Here is an 18,517-nt window from a genome sequence, read left to right as displayed (position 1 = left end):
TGGCTGAGCGCGGTGGGGGTGCAACACCGAGGGTTGCGATCCCGTTGCCGGTCCCCAGTACAGGTGCGACACTGAGGGTTACGATCCCGTTACTGGTCAGTAAAAAAAGACAAAAAGGAAAAAAAAATAGCCCTTTCAGATAATTGTAGATATATTTTTTTAATATTATACCAAAACTTGACAACTGGTAGTTTCTAAATGTGAGTTCTAATGTGCAATCTGAAGCCATATCAGTGAATCTTTCAAACTCTGTTACATTAAAATCCATTGGTCTGTCTTGCACTTGGAATGACTGTATACCCATGCATGATTTTATAACATAACATATTGCATTGGTCATTTGGAAAATATTAGTTCACTGAGTTATACAGATCTTCCAAATGTTGACACATTTTAGTACACACTATCAAAAAACCACATTTATTAATCCTACAATCTATCTTATCAGAAATGTCTATAAGTATGGAGAAGCAGCTCTTCATACTTTAGCTCCTGATGGCAAAAACAGTTTCCAAAGTTCTGATTTTTGCCCAAAATTTAATCATCAGCAACAAATACCATCAATTGTTTTCTTTGAAATGACAGACTCACTTAATTCATTTTTGAAAAAATGTGTGCCAAATACACAAGTCTATGTAACCCTAGTTTTTCTGTCAGTTTTTCTTCCAAGTAAAAATGGTATTCATGGCAAAAGTGGCTTATTCATCTTGCAACTCAACAGTCACACTAATACCTTTTCTTGAGATAACCATGGTACTTTGTTATGTAGCAATCTTAACTGTATGTGGATTCCCCATTTTATCAGACAGAACATTAAAAAGGCATGTACTTCAAGGTGAGATTAATAAAATTATAATTATTACTGCTTCATCAGGGATACATTTTTAGTGTAACTGCCATATTTATTTACTGAGTGCATGTGTCATGGTAAAAAATACAATGATTGCTAGTAAAGTTTAGTGCTACTGTCCTGATTCTTACTAAGGTGCTAGCAGTTTTATGCACCATTTATTTTGCACCATCAGTGCAAATGTCAACACAGTAAAAAGACAAATGACATCTTATGAAAATAGTTTCACTTTGCAGACCCCCCGACAGGTCTTGGGGACTCCTGGGATCCAGTACATTTTGGGAACTTGTGCATTAGAACTTCTAGAACTACTTAATAATAGTGATGGTCTCTTGACTTACTTTCAGTGGAACTGTCTACTAAGTAAATACAAATCCCGAGGCTAAATTTAATTATTTCTTCATTTATAAATTTTAGACAATGATTCTGCAACTTTAGACCCAGATACAGAAATCACTACCAGGACCAATGGGAAAGGGAGCCCAGGTGAACATTCACCTAGTCCTGTCCAGTTAATAAACAGCGTGGGATCAGGGGACTCCAGTCGCTCAACTCTGCAGAGGTACTCTAATCTCATTCATATTTTCACTGCATTTTACCTTCATATTAATCTAGAGACCAATTTCAGTGATTTGATTACCTTAGAAACAGAACTGGCAGTAGTGAAGTTCCACATTTTAACTCCAGCCCTTCTACTTTCTCTTTATATAAATGCCACCTCCTGAACCTTTTTCACAACATTCTTACTGAGTTAATGTAAGAATATATTAATAGGAGAGTGTTAGTTTTCACTCCTCAGTTCCATTCTTGTCAGCCCCCTTATATATGTAAGTTTGTTACTAGGACTTAACTTTACAAGTACTACTTTTGATTCAGAGAGTATGATTTTTTTCCCTCCTTTTCTGTCTGCTGCAGCTTATAATTACCCTGTCTAGAGTCAGAAAAATAAAGTGTCACACATAGTGCTCTGATGTTGAATGAGTGCAAAGGAGAGTTGAAAGCAGCACTTGCTGTTCATTCTAAAACTGCATGTAGCTGGTCCTTCTTATTCCATGGATTTATATGGACTTTATTCCATGAAGCACTTTCTCACAATATAAACCATTAATTATAAGATAGTGCTGATTTTCAGCACATACCCATCCCTTCTACTGATAAAACAGTTCCACTAGAGAAAGAATTGCTATTATCAATGCCTCTATTAATATTATTTTTTATAGCTATTTTTGTAAAGGACTCTAAAATTGCATCCATGAAGAGACAGACCAACAGGATTTCCACTAAAGATGCAGTTTCATATCAAATAGATTTTCATCTCCTTTTGTTCAACAAAATATGCCTCTATATAGCATACAGTGTAGTGTTTATTGGATTTAAATGCAGAATTTGGTTTGCTGTGATGCTAAAGGAATTCTGCTACATACTAATCTGTGGTTCAGCCTGTTTCTTAATATTTCCTAGGAAAGTAACCATCTTCTTATTCCAATACAGATATTTCTCTACTGGCCATTTTGTTCATAACACCTAGCCTTCTTATTCCTTCGATTCATGTTTTCACCACATTTTCCCTGTAATATTAAGATGGCAAACAATTTTACTGATTTAATGACCTTAGAAACAGAACCGTGATTTTAATCCAGCTCTTTCTCTGTCTCATTATATGAATGCAACCAAATCTAAAAGCCTCTTCAACCTCAATATTGTAATCTATAAAATGGAAGTATGGATAACTATTGAAAGTATTAAGGTTCAATACTTATATTGGACGGGCCACTGTATATGAAATATATAAAACATTATTGTTACTCTATATTACATATAATATACATAGAAACACCTCTCATTTTTCCTGTAAACCTTATTCTTTCCCCTTTTGCTCTTCTTTTTTGCATTCCTCAAAATTCCATTGGATTAACTGTTCCCCTCTTTCCTTCCCTGAATGCTGCCCTTGTTGCTGGAGGCAGCATGTGACATACAGTTCCTAGCCCCTCAGCCATGTAATGACCTAACATGCATTGTCTGAAGGTAAGTATGGACACATGGGGTCCATCCTCTTTGGGGTCCAGTGTGATAGAATAGGAATCCATAGGATCCTGCATTCAGAGGCAGAACTGAGATACTATGTCCGTCTTCCTTTTTCTTTGAAGTGTCTTTTGAAAAACATTGAGCACTCATCTACTATTCTAAAGAAATGCATTTGACCTTTAAGCCTCCAACCCCTGACTGGTTTCTACTGACCTGTTTTTTCATTTGCAGTGTCATCAGTGGTGTTGGGGAACTGGATCTTGACAAAGTGCTAGTAAAGAAACCAGAGCCTAACGCCAAAGACAGACCTTATCCTGACTGCCCCTTCCTGCTGCTAGATGTGCGTGATAGAGATTCCTATCAGCAGTGCCACATTGTTGGAGGTAAGAGAGAAGGCTTTTAGTGCCTCAGTCCCAAGAACAGAGCCTGTTCTTTAGTCTGGGTGGGTTTTAACCATAGACCATGGCCCACAGTTAAAGAAACCATGTTTGCTGGATCTATTGTGGAAACCTATAGAGTTGTCTCCACCATGATGTTCTGAGAGAGGCTGCAGATTTTCTCAGATGGCTCAGCAGCCCAGCACTAAATGTTGGAAACAGTAAAGTAAAGCTTCAAACTTTGTTCATAGTGTCCTGTTTATTTTCATTCACAAAAGTATTTCAATTTATGGTTAGTTTATTTTGAAAATATATTTGACTCTTAGATTTTAAACCAGCTGGGAACTGGAGCCAAGATGTAACAAGAGAGCTACAAACTTCCTAAACTTTCTCTTCTCTTTGCAGCTTACAGTTACCCAATTGCAACTCTATCTAGAACAATGAACCCTTATTCAAATGATATTCTTGAATATGTATCCTTTGTTGCAATTTAAGGAGTTGGGTGGTATGAGGATTTTAAGAATTAAAGTTATCATGAATTATGTACCTGGTATGAAAACTAAAGGACCTTTGATATTAGTCAGCTTAGCATATTTTAGAATTTGGATTCCTAGCTGTTGTTGAGAATCCTGACTCTATTAAGGCAGATGCTTCCAAACTGTACTGCACTGGGCCAGAAAACATTAGGTTAAGAGGTATGATCCATTGAGAGTAAGCCCTGAGACTTTTTTTTTCCCCAGAAAGCTTTCCCAAGTAGAATTTAAGAAGTAAATCTTTTTCTATTTCAATTTTTTTTTCTTAAAATTTTAATTTTTTCATTTACAAAAATTATACAAGTAGGTAATTTAAATACTGAGAAATTTAAGAAAGAAAATTAAAATCTCCTGTAATTACACAATTGTGCAATAACTCCTGTCACATTATTGGTGTATTTCATTCCAGACTGTCTTCTATATGTTTTGTTTTGTTTTTTTCCTAGAGGCTGGCCAGTAAGGGGATTCGAACCCTTGACCTTAATATTATAACACCTCACTCTAACCAACTGAGCCTAACTGGCCAGCCCTGGTTTTTTGTTTGTTTGGTTTTTGGTTTTTTTGCAAAGTTAAAATTGTGTTGTACACGTAATTTTTTTTTAATTTTTATTATTTATTATTAGCATATTCATTCTTATAAATCATGATATTTCTTTATGCCCTTTACCTGACCTATCACTTCCCAAACCCCCTCCCTCTCTTCCCCCCCCCCATCTCTAGTATCCTTAGGTTTGTTCTCTTCTTCTGAAAGTTCAATGTATTGTTGGGTCTTGTCTTTGTTTCTTTCCTTCATTCATCCCTCTCTCCCTCCCTCCTTCCCTCCCTCCCTCTCTCCCTCTCTCTCTTCCTTCTTAGCAGCCAGTTATGAGTGAGAACATGATGTATTTCTCTTTCTTTGTCTGGCTTATTTCACTTAACATAATTTTCTCCAGACTCATCCCTGTTGCGTCAAATGACAGGATTTTGTTCTTTTTTATGGCTGAGTAGTAATTCGTTGTGTATATATACTACATTTTCCTTATCCAGTCATCTATTGATGGACACTTAGCTTGGTTCCGTATTTTGACTATCGTAAATAGAGCTGCGATGAACATGGGAGTCCAGGTATCCCTTTGACATGATGATTTCTATTCCTTTGGATATACACCCAGTAGTGGGATTGCTGGATCATATGGTAGTTCTATCTGTAGTTGTTTCAGGACCCTCCATACTGTTTTCCATAATGGCTGTGTTAATTTACAGTCCCACTAATAGTGTAGAAGAGTTCCCCTTTCCCTGCATCCTTGCCAGCATGTTACTCTTGGTCTTTCTAATAATGGCCAGTCTAACTGGGGTGAGATGATATCTCAGTGTGGTTTTGATTTGCATTTCTCTGACTAGTGATGCTGAGCATTTTTTCATGTACCTGTTGGCCATTTGTATGTCTTCCTTTGAAAAATGTCTATTCATCTCCTTTGCCCACTTTTTAATTTGATTATTTGTTTTTTTACTGTATAGTTATTTGCAAATTCTGGATATTAATCCCTTGTCAGATATATAGTTTGCAAGTATTTTCTCCCATTTCATAGGTTGTCTTTCCACTCTGTTGATTGTTTCCTTTGCTATGCAGAAGCTTTTTAGTTTAATATAATCCCATTTCCTTATTTTTTCTTTTGTTGCTTGTGCTTTGGGGGTCTCATTCATAAAGTGTTTGCCTAGTCCTACTTCCTGGAGTATTTCAAACCCTATGTTTTCCTTTAGTAATTTTATGGTTTCAGGTCTTGTATTTAAGTCTTTAATCAATTTTGAGTTGATTTTGGTATATGATGAGAAGTACAGGTCTAGTTTCATTTTTCTGCATATGGATGTCCAGTTTCCCCTGCACCATTTATTGAAGAGGCATTCTTTCCCCCAATGTATGTTCTTGCTGCCTTTGTCAAAAAGATCAGTTGGCTGTAAGTGTGTGGGTTGATTTCTGGGTTTTCTTTTCTGTTCCATTGATCCAAATGTCTGTTTTCACACCAGTATCATGCTATTTTGGTTACAATAGCTTTGTAATATAATTTGAAGTCAGTCCAGCTTTATTTTTTTTTTTTTTTGCTCAGGATTGCTTTGGCTATTCAGGGTCTTTTGTTGTTCCATATGAATGTTAGGATTGCTTTTTCTATTTCTGTGAAGCATGTCATTGGTATTTTGATGGGGATTGCATTGAATCTGTAGATTGCTTTGGGTAGAGTGGACATTTTCACAATGTTAATTCTTCCCATCCAAGAGCAAGGATCTTTCCATCTTTTTGTGTCCTGTTTAATTTCTTTCAGTAGTGTTTTGTAGTTCTCATTGTAGAGATCTTTAACCTCCTTGGTTAAATCGATACCTAGGTATTTTATTTTTTTGGTGACTATTGTAAATGGTCTTGCTTTCTTGATTTCATTTTCTGCTAGTTTGTTACTGGAGTATAAAAATGCTACTGATTTTTGGGTGTTGATATTGTATCCTGCAACATTACTGAAATTGTTAATCAGCTGTAAGAATTTTTTGTTAGTCTATAGGTTTTTCTATATATAAGATCATGTCATCTGCAAACAAGGACAGTTTGTGTTCTCTCCAATCTGGATACTCTTTATTTCCTTCTCTTGCCTGATTGCTATGGCTAGTACTTCCAATACTATGTTAAATAGGAGTGGTGAGAGTGGGCATCCTTGTCTTGTTCCTATTCTTAAGGGAAAAGCTTTCAGCTTTTGATATTGGCGATTGGTTTGTCATAAATGGCTTTTATTGTATTGAGATAATTTCCTTCTATACCTAATTTGCTGAGAGTCTTTATCATGAAGGGATGTTGAATTTTGTTAAATGCCTTTTCTGCATCAATTGAGATAATCATATGGTTTTTGTCCTTGGTTTTGTTGATGTGGTATATATTTATTGACTTGAATATATTGAACCAACCTTGCATCCCTGGGATGAATCCCACTTGATCATGGTGTATAATTCCACTCTAACCAACTGAGCCTAATTAGGCATCCCTGGTTTTTGTTTCTATTTTGTTTTGTTTTGTTTGCAAAGTTAAATCATACTGTACATGTAATTTAGTATCTTGTTCTTTTCCACTTTATACTACAGTGTATTTCCCCATGCTAACACACATTCTTTGTAAACTTAATTTTTGATGCTATGTAATATCTTATCTTCAGACTTAATGTAATTTACTAAACCATTCCTCTATTTTGGACTTTTAGGTAGTTCCTACTTTTTTACTATTAGACTATTATAAGGTTTCAGTGGACACATTGGACATAGAATTTTTTCTATTTCCTTGTCTGTAAAATGGAGATTGTAATATTTACTTTCCAGGATTGTCGGGATAAAAGGGCTGAAGGGTGTAATGTAACTAGTGCCTTCTTAGACCATGGTAATATTAATCTATAAAAGAAAAGAATACCAGCTTGTCTGGTTTCCATAGCAGGAAAAAAACCAGTAACTTCTCGTGTGATGGGTAAGAATGGAGTATCCCACATTCCCCAAAACTCAGAAAGGTGGACACTGACAACTTTTTGTTCCTTGGGGGTTTCTGATAGTCTAGGAGCATGGTTAGCTCAGTGCTGTCAAGCCTTAACTCATCTGACTCTTAGAAAAATGCCCATGGCAAGATCATCATTCTGTACGATGACGATGAGAGGCTGGCAAGCCAGGCAGCCACCACCATGTGCGAGCGGGGCTTTGAAAACCTCTTCATGCTTTCTGGAGGTGAGAAAGGCTATATTCTGTTGCTTAGGACTTTAAAGACACATACTTGGATTCACAGTCCTTCAATTCCCCTCCCCGCTTCCCATCACTTTTTTCCACTCAGTGTTCAGAATTTAGTGTTCTGGAAAGAGAAAAAACCATGCTGGCTGAAACAAGTCAAGAGTTAAGTGAAACTTCCATTAGTTCCATCAGCACATGTTTTTAATTCCTAAAGTAATGATGCTGCTTTAGTGCTCTGTAAGAAAGCCCTACTGCTGGAGGCTTGAGTAAAAGGATTTCTTGTGGAATGTTCACAATCCCACATAAACAACTGATATTTTCTGGTGTCATTTGCTTAATGGTAAAACAGTTAAGAAAGATTTCATGTCCTTGTGTTGGCTCAAGTGGGTGACCAAAGATTAGAAGACATGCAGTTTTATTTCCAGGTTTTTGTTTGGCTTCACCATGTTAATGCTGCTTTTTCTGATCTTCTAAAATAGGTCTAAAAGTCCTAGCTCAGAAATTCCCAGAAGGACTGATTATTGGTTCCCTGCCAGCATCTTGCCAGCAGGCTCTTCCTCTTGGTTCTGCCCGGAAACGATCCAGCCCCAAAGTACCACTCCTACCAGCTGAGAATAAATGGAGATTTACCCCAGAAGACTTAAAAAAGATAGAATATTATCTGCAAGAGGATCAAGGTCCTACAGACAATCCTAGTAAGATATTTTGACCTTTAAAGATATTGTTATCTGTGGAGCTTAAGATTTGCAGCTTTAAACATACCTTTGTCATCTTCGGCATATGAAAAGCTTCATATCTTATATTAAGATTTTTTAAATATTTGGGAGAGTACAGATACAGGGGGAGGGGGCGGTGATTCCAGATATGGTCAAGAATTAGGCATTGAGCACAGACATAGACAGAGAAGAGAGGTTATCAGTCAAAGTGTGTATATCTCAGGCATAGCTGAGAAGCTAAGCATAAGGCATTTAGATTCCTTCTTGAAAAGTTTTCACTTCCTTCTGCAGCTTTTGGGTATGTTTAAACCACTTCCAGGAGCCTTCATGGTTTGTCTTCTTACCTTACTTTTAGCACACTACTTTCTCTTCTCTTTTCTCTAATTGTTCCTTACCCTGCATTTCTCCCTACCAAAGAAGGAATGAAGGACAGACTAGGTTTGTCGGGGATAATGGAGAGGAAGGGAAAAAAAGCTATCTGGGTTTCCCTCTATCCCTGCCACATTCCCCACCTTCAAACTGATGTTAAAGTTAAGGTGTAGATCATCATTGGCCTAAAGTAGATGCTCCACAGGACTTCATTAGCTTAAAAGTAGTTGTAGACTAGGAATTCATTAGCTGAAAAGTGTACTTGGCGGTTTGTCCCTTGAATCATTTCTTGCAGCTCCCGCTTTCTTGCTCCCTTCAGGCCGGCTGAACCAAGCTAACTCTTCCGGAAGAGACTCCAAGGTGCCTGGTTCCCGCAGTGGACAGAACCAGCCCTCTAGGGGCCCTGCCAGCCACCCAAACCCCCGTTCACTCAGCAGTGGCCACCTGCAAGGCAAACCCTGGAAGTAAAGACTTTGTCTAGCTTAGTCAAATAAATGTTTTCCCTTCTTTCAGAACCCCTGAGCAGTTCCCAAGCTGGTCCTTTTCAGACACTGCTGCAGAAGAAAGACCACGAAACATGGGACAGACCCTCTCCCCTCTCCCTGTCTCCAACTCCTTTCCCCACAGCCACCTTGGGAAGGATTTTGACAAGTGACCGCAAAAACCAGAGGCGTGACAGGCTCTAGTGTCCTCCCTATCGTTTACAGAATATTTAAGTCTTTGAAACTGAATAGGAAAAAAGGACCTAACTTTTTTAGGCTTTTATTTTATTTGTTTTAATAAGGTCCAGCTTATTTGGTCTGTGTCCTGTATTGTTTTATAAATATTTCAGTCACATCTGCTGGTGTGTTCTTCCCAACCCATTTTTTCACTCACTGTTCTCGGTTTCCTAAAGGATCCTCCAGGTAGGCTCAGCGTGGGAAGCTGTCCCCAGGGGTGCAGCTGAGCCTTAGCCTGCAGTTGCCTGCAGGCCCCACGCAGGGTGCAGGCCCACTCGCTAAGGAGCTCTCTTACCAGCATATTGCAGGCTCTGGTGTGAGTTTGGAGGCCGGCCGGAAAGCATCTAGGCATCGCTCAATATGCAGATTAAGCAGAGTAGCTCTACTCTTCCTGAGTGCTCCCTTCCCTCATTAGATGTTTGCTTGGAGCAGAAAAGTGTGCATTCAGCTGTCTTCACACCAGCAGGCTGTTCTGTCACAGGAAAGCCCCAGCCATGTGCTAGGAGCCCCTTGAAGCCCAACAGAGCTGCCCCTCGCTTGTGGTCTGTATATCAGTCATAAATTTCTATTGCCAAGCTCGGGTCTATCCTTGTTAGATGAGCAGAAATTATGGCTACTTGAAAATATTAGCTTCGGTCAGGCAACTGGGAACACACAGGGTGAAGAGGACTCCAAAGTCCGTTGTTAGGGCTGACAACCCCTTAAGCTCTTGCTTAAAAATACAGTATTAGTCTAATTAAGTAATTAGTGTGATTTCCTGCTTACTTTTCATTCTTATGACTGAGCTGTGATAAAGAAGTTGTGATTATAGATTCTGGTTTTGGCCAGAATTTTGAATCAGCATTGATTGAATTGCTAGGTGACTGACATTCATTCCATTTAATTGGGAGAACAAAAGACCTCAGGTAAGGATGAGGAACTTTGAAATCATACAGAAAAGGAAAAGAGCCTTGTTGATTTTTATGGTCTGTGATGAAGCTGTGATAAGGGACTAAGGAATAAATCATGCTCTTTGTCATGGCAACCAGCTTCTGAAAAGCCAACTGAAAATTGCCTGTCCTTAGGTGGTTACTGCTGCTGGGTAAGATTTGCCTTAACGGTACTATTTTCTCACCACCAAAAAAGAAAAAAAGCACCACAGTATTTCTGTCATGGGGCTGTGTTTGTAAGAGAAATAAACGTAATAAATATTTCATAGAGACATATGGAAAAATAACTCTCAGATTCAGCCCAGTTCTGTTTTAGAGTGTGTTTATTCTTCTTTACTTGATTTCCAAAGCGCAACATTTTCCGATGCTTTAGAAATCAAACAAACCAGGGATATTGTTCATATGTCAAGCCGTGCCCAATTTTCCACAAGATTCAAGAACCTTGTATAAAATTCAGCCAACGTACACATAGCTTTAATGAGGAGCCTGTCATGTTTCCCCATAAATTTATTGCCTGAGAACTCAGTTCAGCCTTTTGCTAATGCCAGAATGCTCTGGCTTTTTATTTTCTTTACAGCATAGATAGAAAAATGCAAATTTTCCACACTCAGCTTTCCTCTAGCATGGACAAAATTTTCAGCCATTTTTGATGCATATACATTTTTAAGAAAAAGATATTTTTCTCTGTAACAAAGTTCTGATTAAGTTGACTAGTCAGAAATTTAGACTTCTCTACCCTTTGTTCTGATTTTGCATTCCCATCATCAAACAACATTAGAGTGTTAGAAACCAATTGCGTGTATGTGGAAAGTCAGTGTACCCAAACCTATTAGAATTGCCATGTGTTTATGTGAGAGATCTGACAGGTTGAATATATTTATGTGTATTTATCCATAGGCAAACCCTGTTAAGGCTTTAAAATAACTACTTCTCAGAAGATTTGTTTTGATTCTATACTTTGTGTGTTAAATATTACTATCAGACATTTTTTACATGCTTGAAATATTGTTTTTAACATTCTACTTTACTAGTTTCTTCGTTAGATTAAGTGACATGTATTATTTAAATGATCGGTGATACTTGTGCAATTATGAATGCTGAAGATTAAAATACATAGCTACTAATTGTCGTTTGCTATTAATATGCTGAAACTTGCCAACTTCTCTTTTCCTCTCCATGGAAATGGTTTGAGGGAGCCACAGGAGACTGGTGTGACTTGAGAGAGTACCTCTTTTTGCTGCGTCTCCCAGAAAGGCATACATTCTTTGTATAAATGAATCAGGAAATTATTCCTGTTAGGGCAGGGGAGCCTAACTGTCTTGTGAGAAGTCCTGGGTTTCTTTTCATGCTCAGGCAGGAACTGATGGCCACTTTATACAAATTGTGTCATGGCTCTCTTGTCAGTGACTAGCTGCCCTTGCCTGGAGACTTGTTTCTCCCAAGATGGAAGTTGCTTTATCCATGTACAGCTCCAGCTCCACCTGAACAACAGTGATGGCCAAAGTTTAAATAATATATTAAATGCTTTACAGGGGAATGTATTTAAGAACGAGAAGAGGGAAGGATGGAAGCAAGGAAAACAGAAGGAAGGGAGGGAGGGAGAGAGGAGGAAGTTGTATTACTCGTTTGAAAACAAAAGGAACATCCTGGGCTGTAATATCAGGTTCAATCTCTTGAAAAGTATAAAATGATTCAAATGTCCCAAAACTAATTTTACTTTTTACCTTTAGTAGAAAGCCAGACCAGCACAAGCATATTGGACTTGGTATAAATCAGAGTTAGAAGAAATAATGTTCATTAGTTGCTCGTGGATTTTTCCCGTGGTGCTATTTAGATTATACAAAAAAATTTTAAGACTTTAGGCTCCTCACCAAGAAAACAGAACAAAAAAAAAACCCTCTTTTCTCAGATTCCCTTGTGGAATATAAGTGAAATCAGAATTGTAGACTGGAAGAAATATGTAGGTAATTTTTCTTGTGTTGGTTTTGGTTTTTGTCATCTCGTTTATTGGTTACAGATTCTTTTATATTTTCTGACTTTTTTATGGAGCATAATTAATTTCTGTCCACCTAGATTTAAATCCTTGACTGCCTTCGTGCTCTACTCTGAATATAATCATTAAGAACCTTTCTTTCCCCAGTTCCAAAATGTTCTGTGTCTTCAATATGCATTTATTTTTTTTCACAATTCTTTCATAGATGTGAGTCCTGTAATACTTTTTTTTTCCCTGAGAAACATCAGAAACATGTGAATTATAATTCATCAGTTTAATTATGTGGGCATGTTGAATACTTACATGCAGTTCAATTAATTTTTTGATCAACAAATTTGTTTTCCATATAAAAGCAATAAATAAAACATGCTGTGCTTCCAAAGTGTTCAGAATACATTTGGGTAGTAACACTTTCCTAGCCTTATAGTAATTATTGAAATTACTATTCTGGCATTGGTACATAAGTCAGTTATAGCATGAAAAATGTAATGGTGGAAATTCGCCAGCCTTGAATTCTGACAGAACAGAATTAATGATTTTATGTTTGTTTTCAAAACTGTATTTGTCACACTGTGACCCCCTATGGTCTCACTCTCTGGTGCTGATCCTCTTTGTTCTGAATACAGAAGCAAATTATCTTCGCCTGTGTACTGTCCTGAGGCAGCTGGCTAAATGTGTGGTAAACAGAAGTCACTTATTAAATGCTGTTGACTGATGAACTACATTTTTTAAAGGATATCAATATGTCTTTCCTTTAAAATTATTTTGACTGTAAGCTCCCAGAGGGTGAAAATCCCAACTCTGTGACAGTGGCCCTTCATAAGTGCTTGTGAATAAGCAAATTGAACCTGTCAGGATTGAGGTCTGCATATGCCCATTGTGATGGCCACTCACAGCTGGTCTGCCCTTCTGGAGACCCAGAAGCCTCGTCATCTTTTGTCCCCTGTGCATCTTGCTTTTGTGGGAGGGGCATTCACCACCCTGCGGGTTTTAGGTCACCCTCTGCAGGAGGTACTCAGAGAGCTGGTAGGGGCATTGTTAAAACCCTGGCTGTCTGTTTTCACAGTCCCCTTAGGCTTGAAGGAGCCTTCAGAATTCATCAAATATGGGTTGCGTACCATCCTCATCTGAGAATGGGTTATTTTTCCCTTGTTTCAAATCAATAGTGGTGAACATTTATGGAGAGCTTACTATGTGTTAGGATGTGTTCCTAGATTCTTCATTGTGTGTTGACTCATTTAATTCTCATAAAAGTCCTATGAGGTATGCACCCACATTTTCGGATGAGGAAACTGAGGTTCAGGCCCTGAGTCACTGAGCTAGATGGTTGAGAAGCCAGGATCCAGCTGAGAACTGTGGCTCCAGACATGTTCTTTTAGCCACTCTGCTCTGCACTTCCTACTCTGGGTAGGCATAGTCATGTTCTCCCTTGGCAATACCTCTAAACTACCAACAAAAATGTCACTTTCCCTTAGCTGTTGTCTTCCCTTCCCTCCTGGTCACCTGAGAGTCCACTGAAAGCTTTTCTCATCCTGCCTGCACAAAAGGCAGTGTAAGTTCAGGAACTGAAACATTTGTTCTCAGGAATATGTTATTTCCACATTGCCGCTGTGTCTGGTGTCCTATCTTAAAGACAGGTGCTCCAGGGTTTCTGAGGTTTGCTTTGTTTGTTAATGGACACCTCATGAGTTACCACTTAAGGAATGAGAGTTATAGACTTCTGTTTAGATTGTAGGGGGAAAAATAGTCTGTTTTTCTGATAGGTTGAACTACTCATTCAATAAACCATATTGGTATGATTTGTGTCTGATCCCTTTTTGTGCATGAGTGGTGATGTTTCTGATTTAGGCTGAAACATAAATTGCATGAATTGGCTGATGGCCACAGGCCTGGTTTCGTGGAAGAAACAGAGGCAAACCTCTTTGCCTCCGTCCATGTCAGCAAAACCCTCGCTCCACTGCACTTTTCTAAGAATGTAGCTGACACCACTACTGTGGTTAAGCAGAAGACTCTTAAAATTAAAAATAATTTTCCCCTCTTAGTTTGGCAAGTAAACATTTGGCAATCTCAGTCTCTGGGGTTGTTAGATGATGCTCACAGTTTGAGTTGCCAAATTAATGCGGATCCTGAAAGCCTTGGGGAAGAATTCATTACCCTTTGACAGTTTTTCAGATTTGATGGGAGCTCTGTGCCTTTCTCAGAGCTCTTTTTTGATCTGGCCAGTTTGAATGTTATGGTTGGTCATATCAGTTTCCTCTAAGTAGCATCTGGATCTTAGTGTGTTCACAGAATGATGTTTCCGTAGTCCTTAGAGCAAGAGCCCCTGTGCATCTTCAAATCCACCTAGTCCCACTTGCCCTTGCAAAACAATTGCTGAGATGGTGAATAGAGGGACGAGTGAGGTCATATCTGGATTGTATTCACAGATATTTCCATTTTAACTTTAGGGCAAAGCCAGAAAGCTAGACATGCATATCTGAGTGTTAATTCAAGAGACTACCTGAATTCTCATGGACCACCAATGGCCCACAGACCACATTGAGAACCATATGTAATGGTCTAAGAAAAAAGCAAAATGAGTTTATTTAAAAATAAAGGTCTTTGAAAGGCCCTGGAGAATCGGCATTAGTATAATGAATTCCCAGCATTGCTATGGGAACCAAATGTGAGCAGAAAGAGCTCTCGGGAATTTTCATCTGAGCTACAGCAGAGAGCTCAGAGAATGGCCCCAACTGGCGGATCAGAAGAATCCCTTTCCTCAGTAGTGACACTGCTGCTTCCAGCTCTATCTGGAGTGCATATTTTTCTGAAGATAAGACAAACTGCAGTGTTCTGGGCAAGATGATGAAATATGATGCCAGAACAGAAAAAAAAATGAGTTTAGACAAATTATAAAAAAGAATCTGAGCAAAAACTAACATAGCTATTTAGATGTTTGATGTTGATAAGTTGATATTAGGTAACGACACACAGGTTGTCTGGTGTGGTTGAAATAGCTCCCCTTCCCCCATTATAAAAGCTGATTATAAAAGCTCATTGTGGTGGTGTTACAATACCAAGGTCAAGGGAGCCACAAAAATAAATAAATAAAAGCTCATTGCAAGAAATTTTGGAAAGTATAAAGAGGAAAACTATCACCACTACCAAGGGTAGCCACTATTATTGGGCGATATAACCTTCCAGCATTGTGTGTGTGTGTGTGTGTGTGTTTTAAACGACAACAAAAAAAATGGGATCATACTCAACATATTATTTTGTAATCAGTTTCTTTTTTTAAAAAAGAACTATTGAAGTGTAAATCACGTATCAAATTTACCCATTTTAAGTGTACAATTAAACTACGTTTAGTAAATTTACACAAGTGTGCAATTAGCGCCACAATCCAGTTCTAGAACATTCCCATCTTGTAGTCAGCTTCTTTCACTTAGTATGTGAACATTTTTTCATGTCAACACAGCCCTTAATGGTTTTATGATATTCCAATACATAGCAGTGTCATCAGTATCGATACTGATGATTATTTAGGTTCTTTTCCTTTATATTTATTTTTTTACTACTCCAATCTTGTACATAAATATTTTTGAACTAGTCCAAATATTCTTCCATGTGGATCTTCTAGGTTAAAGAAGCAATACATTTAAATTTTTGATTTATACGGCCAAATTTGCCCTCTGGAAAGGTGGTGCAAATTTATCCTCCCACCAGCAGTATATGGCAGTGCTTATTTCTTCACACCCTTGATAACACTGAGTTGTCAGTTCTTTTATTCCTTGCCAATCTGATGAGAGAATAGTAATATCTTTGTTTTTCTTTAATGTACAAGAAATCACTCAGAAGGTCAGTATCTTTCAGATATTGATTGGCTTTTTGTGTTCCTTCTGGGAATAACTTTTTTTTTAATTGTTAGTCTCCTTCTTTAACTCCTTTTACTTTAATCCCTCAAGATTATTAATACTTATTTTCATATAAGTTGCAATATTTTCTAAAATTATTGTCTGTTAGCTGTTTTTACTTAAACAAATTTTTTTACCCATAGATTTGTAAAATAATGTATCTGAAAATGTAAAGCTTTCACACACTTGAAAATATAAAAAAGAAAGTTATTAACAACTTCCACATCTCCATTTAACAAGCATTTATTATTACTGATATGAATATTGTTCTTACTATGTGCCATGCATTTGGTCAAGCAGTGGGGATCGAGTGGTGAACAAAACCATGCAATCCCTGCCTTCGTGGAATTTGCATTCTGCTTCATTCCTTGACTTTTCAGCTTTCTTAAGACTTCCTTGCTCAGAGTCTTACTTTCTAAACTACAACTCTGGGAATTCAAAATAACTTGCACAGGGGTATTTTCAGCACACCCACAGTATACGGATTATAAAATTTATGAATTCATTAATAAAAGTAGAGAACATTCACTCAACAAGTATTTATTAGGCATCTGTACATCAAGTACTGTTGATGGTATTGGGGACTGAATGCTAGAAAAGGTGGTCCAAGCTATCAGGGAGCACTGTTTTGTTTTGTGTTTTAATTAAGCAATTCCACCACGAAGGTCTAGGTAATCCAGTTTTGTAAAATGATACATTGTCATGCCAACTTAATATTTTTCCTTATCAATCTTTATTAAACAAAAGATAAGATGATCAGCTTTTTACTTGCCCAAACTAAGTGGTTTAATGGCTTTCAGCTTATCTACACTCTTGTTACATAGATTGAAGGGAAATGTTTTCCAAAAGATAACTTGAAGAGAGTGTTATCAAATCTTTAAGTCATCTTTCTGTAAAGACAGAAATACCATGTTGCCTTGTCTCATAAACATGCATATGTATAAGTTTATGTATACTATGTGTATAGTCAGCCTCATTCTTTTTCTTTTTTAGAATGTTTGGGAGCAAAACCAAAATAAAACCCCAAGATGAAAATTCCCTCCTATATCTTAAAAAAAAAAAGGAAAGCATTTTGACCTTCAGGCCATTTTGTGTGGAAAAGACAAGACTCAAGTCAGGGGAGCTGGATGCATCTGTAAATCTGACCTGGCTGATACAGGGAGAAGCTGCATTCTCACCCTAGCCCCCCAAGTCACCCCACCCACTTCCCTAGTGACTTCTGTGACAGTAACCCCCGTTCCACATTCATATCTTACGAGATGTGGGAGAAACAGAAGGGAGATTCTTGCTTTGGAAAGAGCTGGGATATCCTAGGTATCGTGGTGCTAGCCACTAAGGATGATCTCACAAGCATCAGGATCACCAAGCCAAAGGAGGGAAGCCAAATTCTAGGAGCCATGGAGAGTGTCAACAGAATGGGAAGGAGGGGCATGGGTGGGCAGAGAAGAGGGAGCAGAGACAATGTTCCATAGATGCTGGGAAGGGTGTGACAAATGAGAAGCGAGCTCCTTCTGTCCCTAAAGGCAAAGACTTCATGACATGCTACAATTAATAAAATGTCCTGGGATTGGCATTAGTTCTGTATCTTCAGCAAACGATTTCATTTAATCCAATTGTTTTCTTCCTCTTTAATTCAGGCGCGGGAGACCATACTTTGCTTTATAGTAATCTATTTTACTTGGCTGCAACATCTATTTCGGACAGCAGTAGCCACCAGGATTATTATATTTCATACTCCAAGTCATTGCTTTCATAGATAATGGTACAACTAGCTAGACTATTGTACAAGCTGAATTCCTCGCTGCTACGGGGTGCCAGGCATTTGGTTAGCAGCTGTGACTGCTCGTTGCTACTAAGATATGAACAAATCACCCCACTGACAAGCTGAGCTCAGGGTGGTCTAATTAGAACGGGCGCCACTTGGATACAACTTCACAGGACCTTGGAATGCAGGAGAATTTAGGGGTCATCTAGTCCAACCACCCACACATTTCCAGCTAGGCCTGCAGGAGCTAAATCACTTCTGCCCCAGCTTGAAAAGGCAGACGCGCCACATGCGTTGGACACGTAAGCCCCGAGACTCTATTCTTATGCACTCAAACTTTATTTGGTTACCTGGAACGGGCGCCACTTGGATACAACTTCACAGGACCTTGGAATGCAGGAGAATTTAGGGGTCAACTAGTCCAACCACCCACACATTTCCAGCTAGGCCTGCAGGAGCTAAATCACTTCTGCCCCAGCTTGAAAAGGCAGACGTGCCACATGCGTTCGACACGTAAGCCCCGAGACTCTATTCTTATGCACTCAAACTTTATTTGGTTACCCAGGTGGGGCCAGAGAGAAGGAAGAGGAGGGTGCCAAAGGACCAGTTCAGTAGGGGTTATTCA

General features: G+C 38.4%; 1 protein-coding gene across 4 annotated transcripts in view; it reads left to right on the top strand.

Annotated features, from left to right (window-relative positions):
* CEP41 (centrosomal protein 41kDa) overlaps window positions 1-11,365 on the top strand; it is a 48,799-nt gene extending 37,434 nt beyond the window's left edge. For 2 of the 4 annotated variants that reach the window (XM_008582711.1, XM_008582710.1), the window contains exons 6-11: window positions 1,268-1,412; window positions 3,107-3,258; window positions 3,658-3,725; window positions 7,394-7,508; window positions 7,988-8,203; window positions 8,913-11,365. In XM_008582711.1, coding sequence (XP_008580933.1) covers window positions 1,268-1,412; window positions 3,107-3,258; window positions 3,658-3,725; window positions 7,394-7,508; window positions 7,988-8,203; window positions 8,913-9,061 — 845 coding nt within the window. In that variant the 3' untranslated portion in view covers window positions 9,062-11,365. Of the gene's footprint in view, window positions 1-1,267; window positions 1,413-3,106; window positions 3,259-3,657; window positions 3,726-7,393; window positions 7,509-7,987; window positions 8,204-8,888 lie in introns of all 4 variants that reach the window. The other 2 variants (XM_008582709.1, XM_008582708.1) reach the window with 1 other exon arrangement.
* The last annotated feature ends 7,152 nt before the right edge of the window (window positions 11,366-18,517 follow it).

The sequence above is a fragment of the Galeopterus variegatus genome, unplaced genomic scaffold (assembly GCF_000696425.1).
Source record: "Galeopterus variegatus unplaced genomic scaffold, G_variegatus-3.0.2 Scaffold2706, whole genome shotgun sequence".
NCBI lineage: Eukaryota > Metazoa > Chordata > Mammalia > Dermoptera > Cynocephalidae > Galeopterus > Galeopterus variegatus.
Note: the sequence above shows the minus strand (reverse complement) of the source record. Positions and strands in the feature narration are given on the sequence as shown.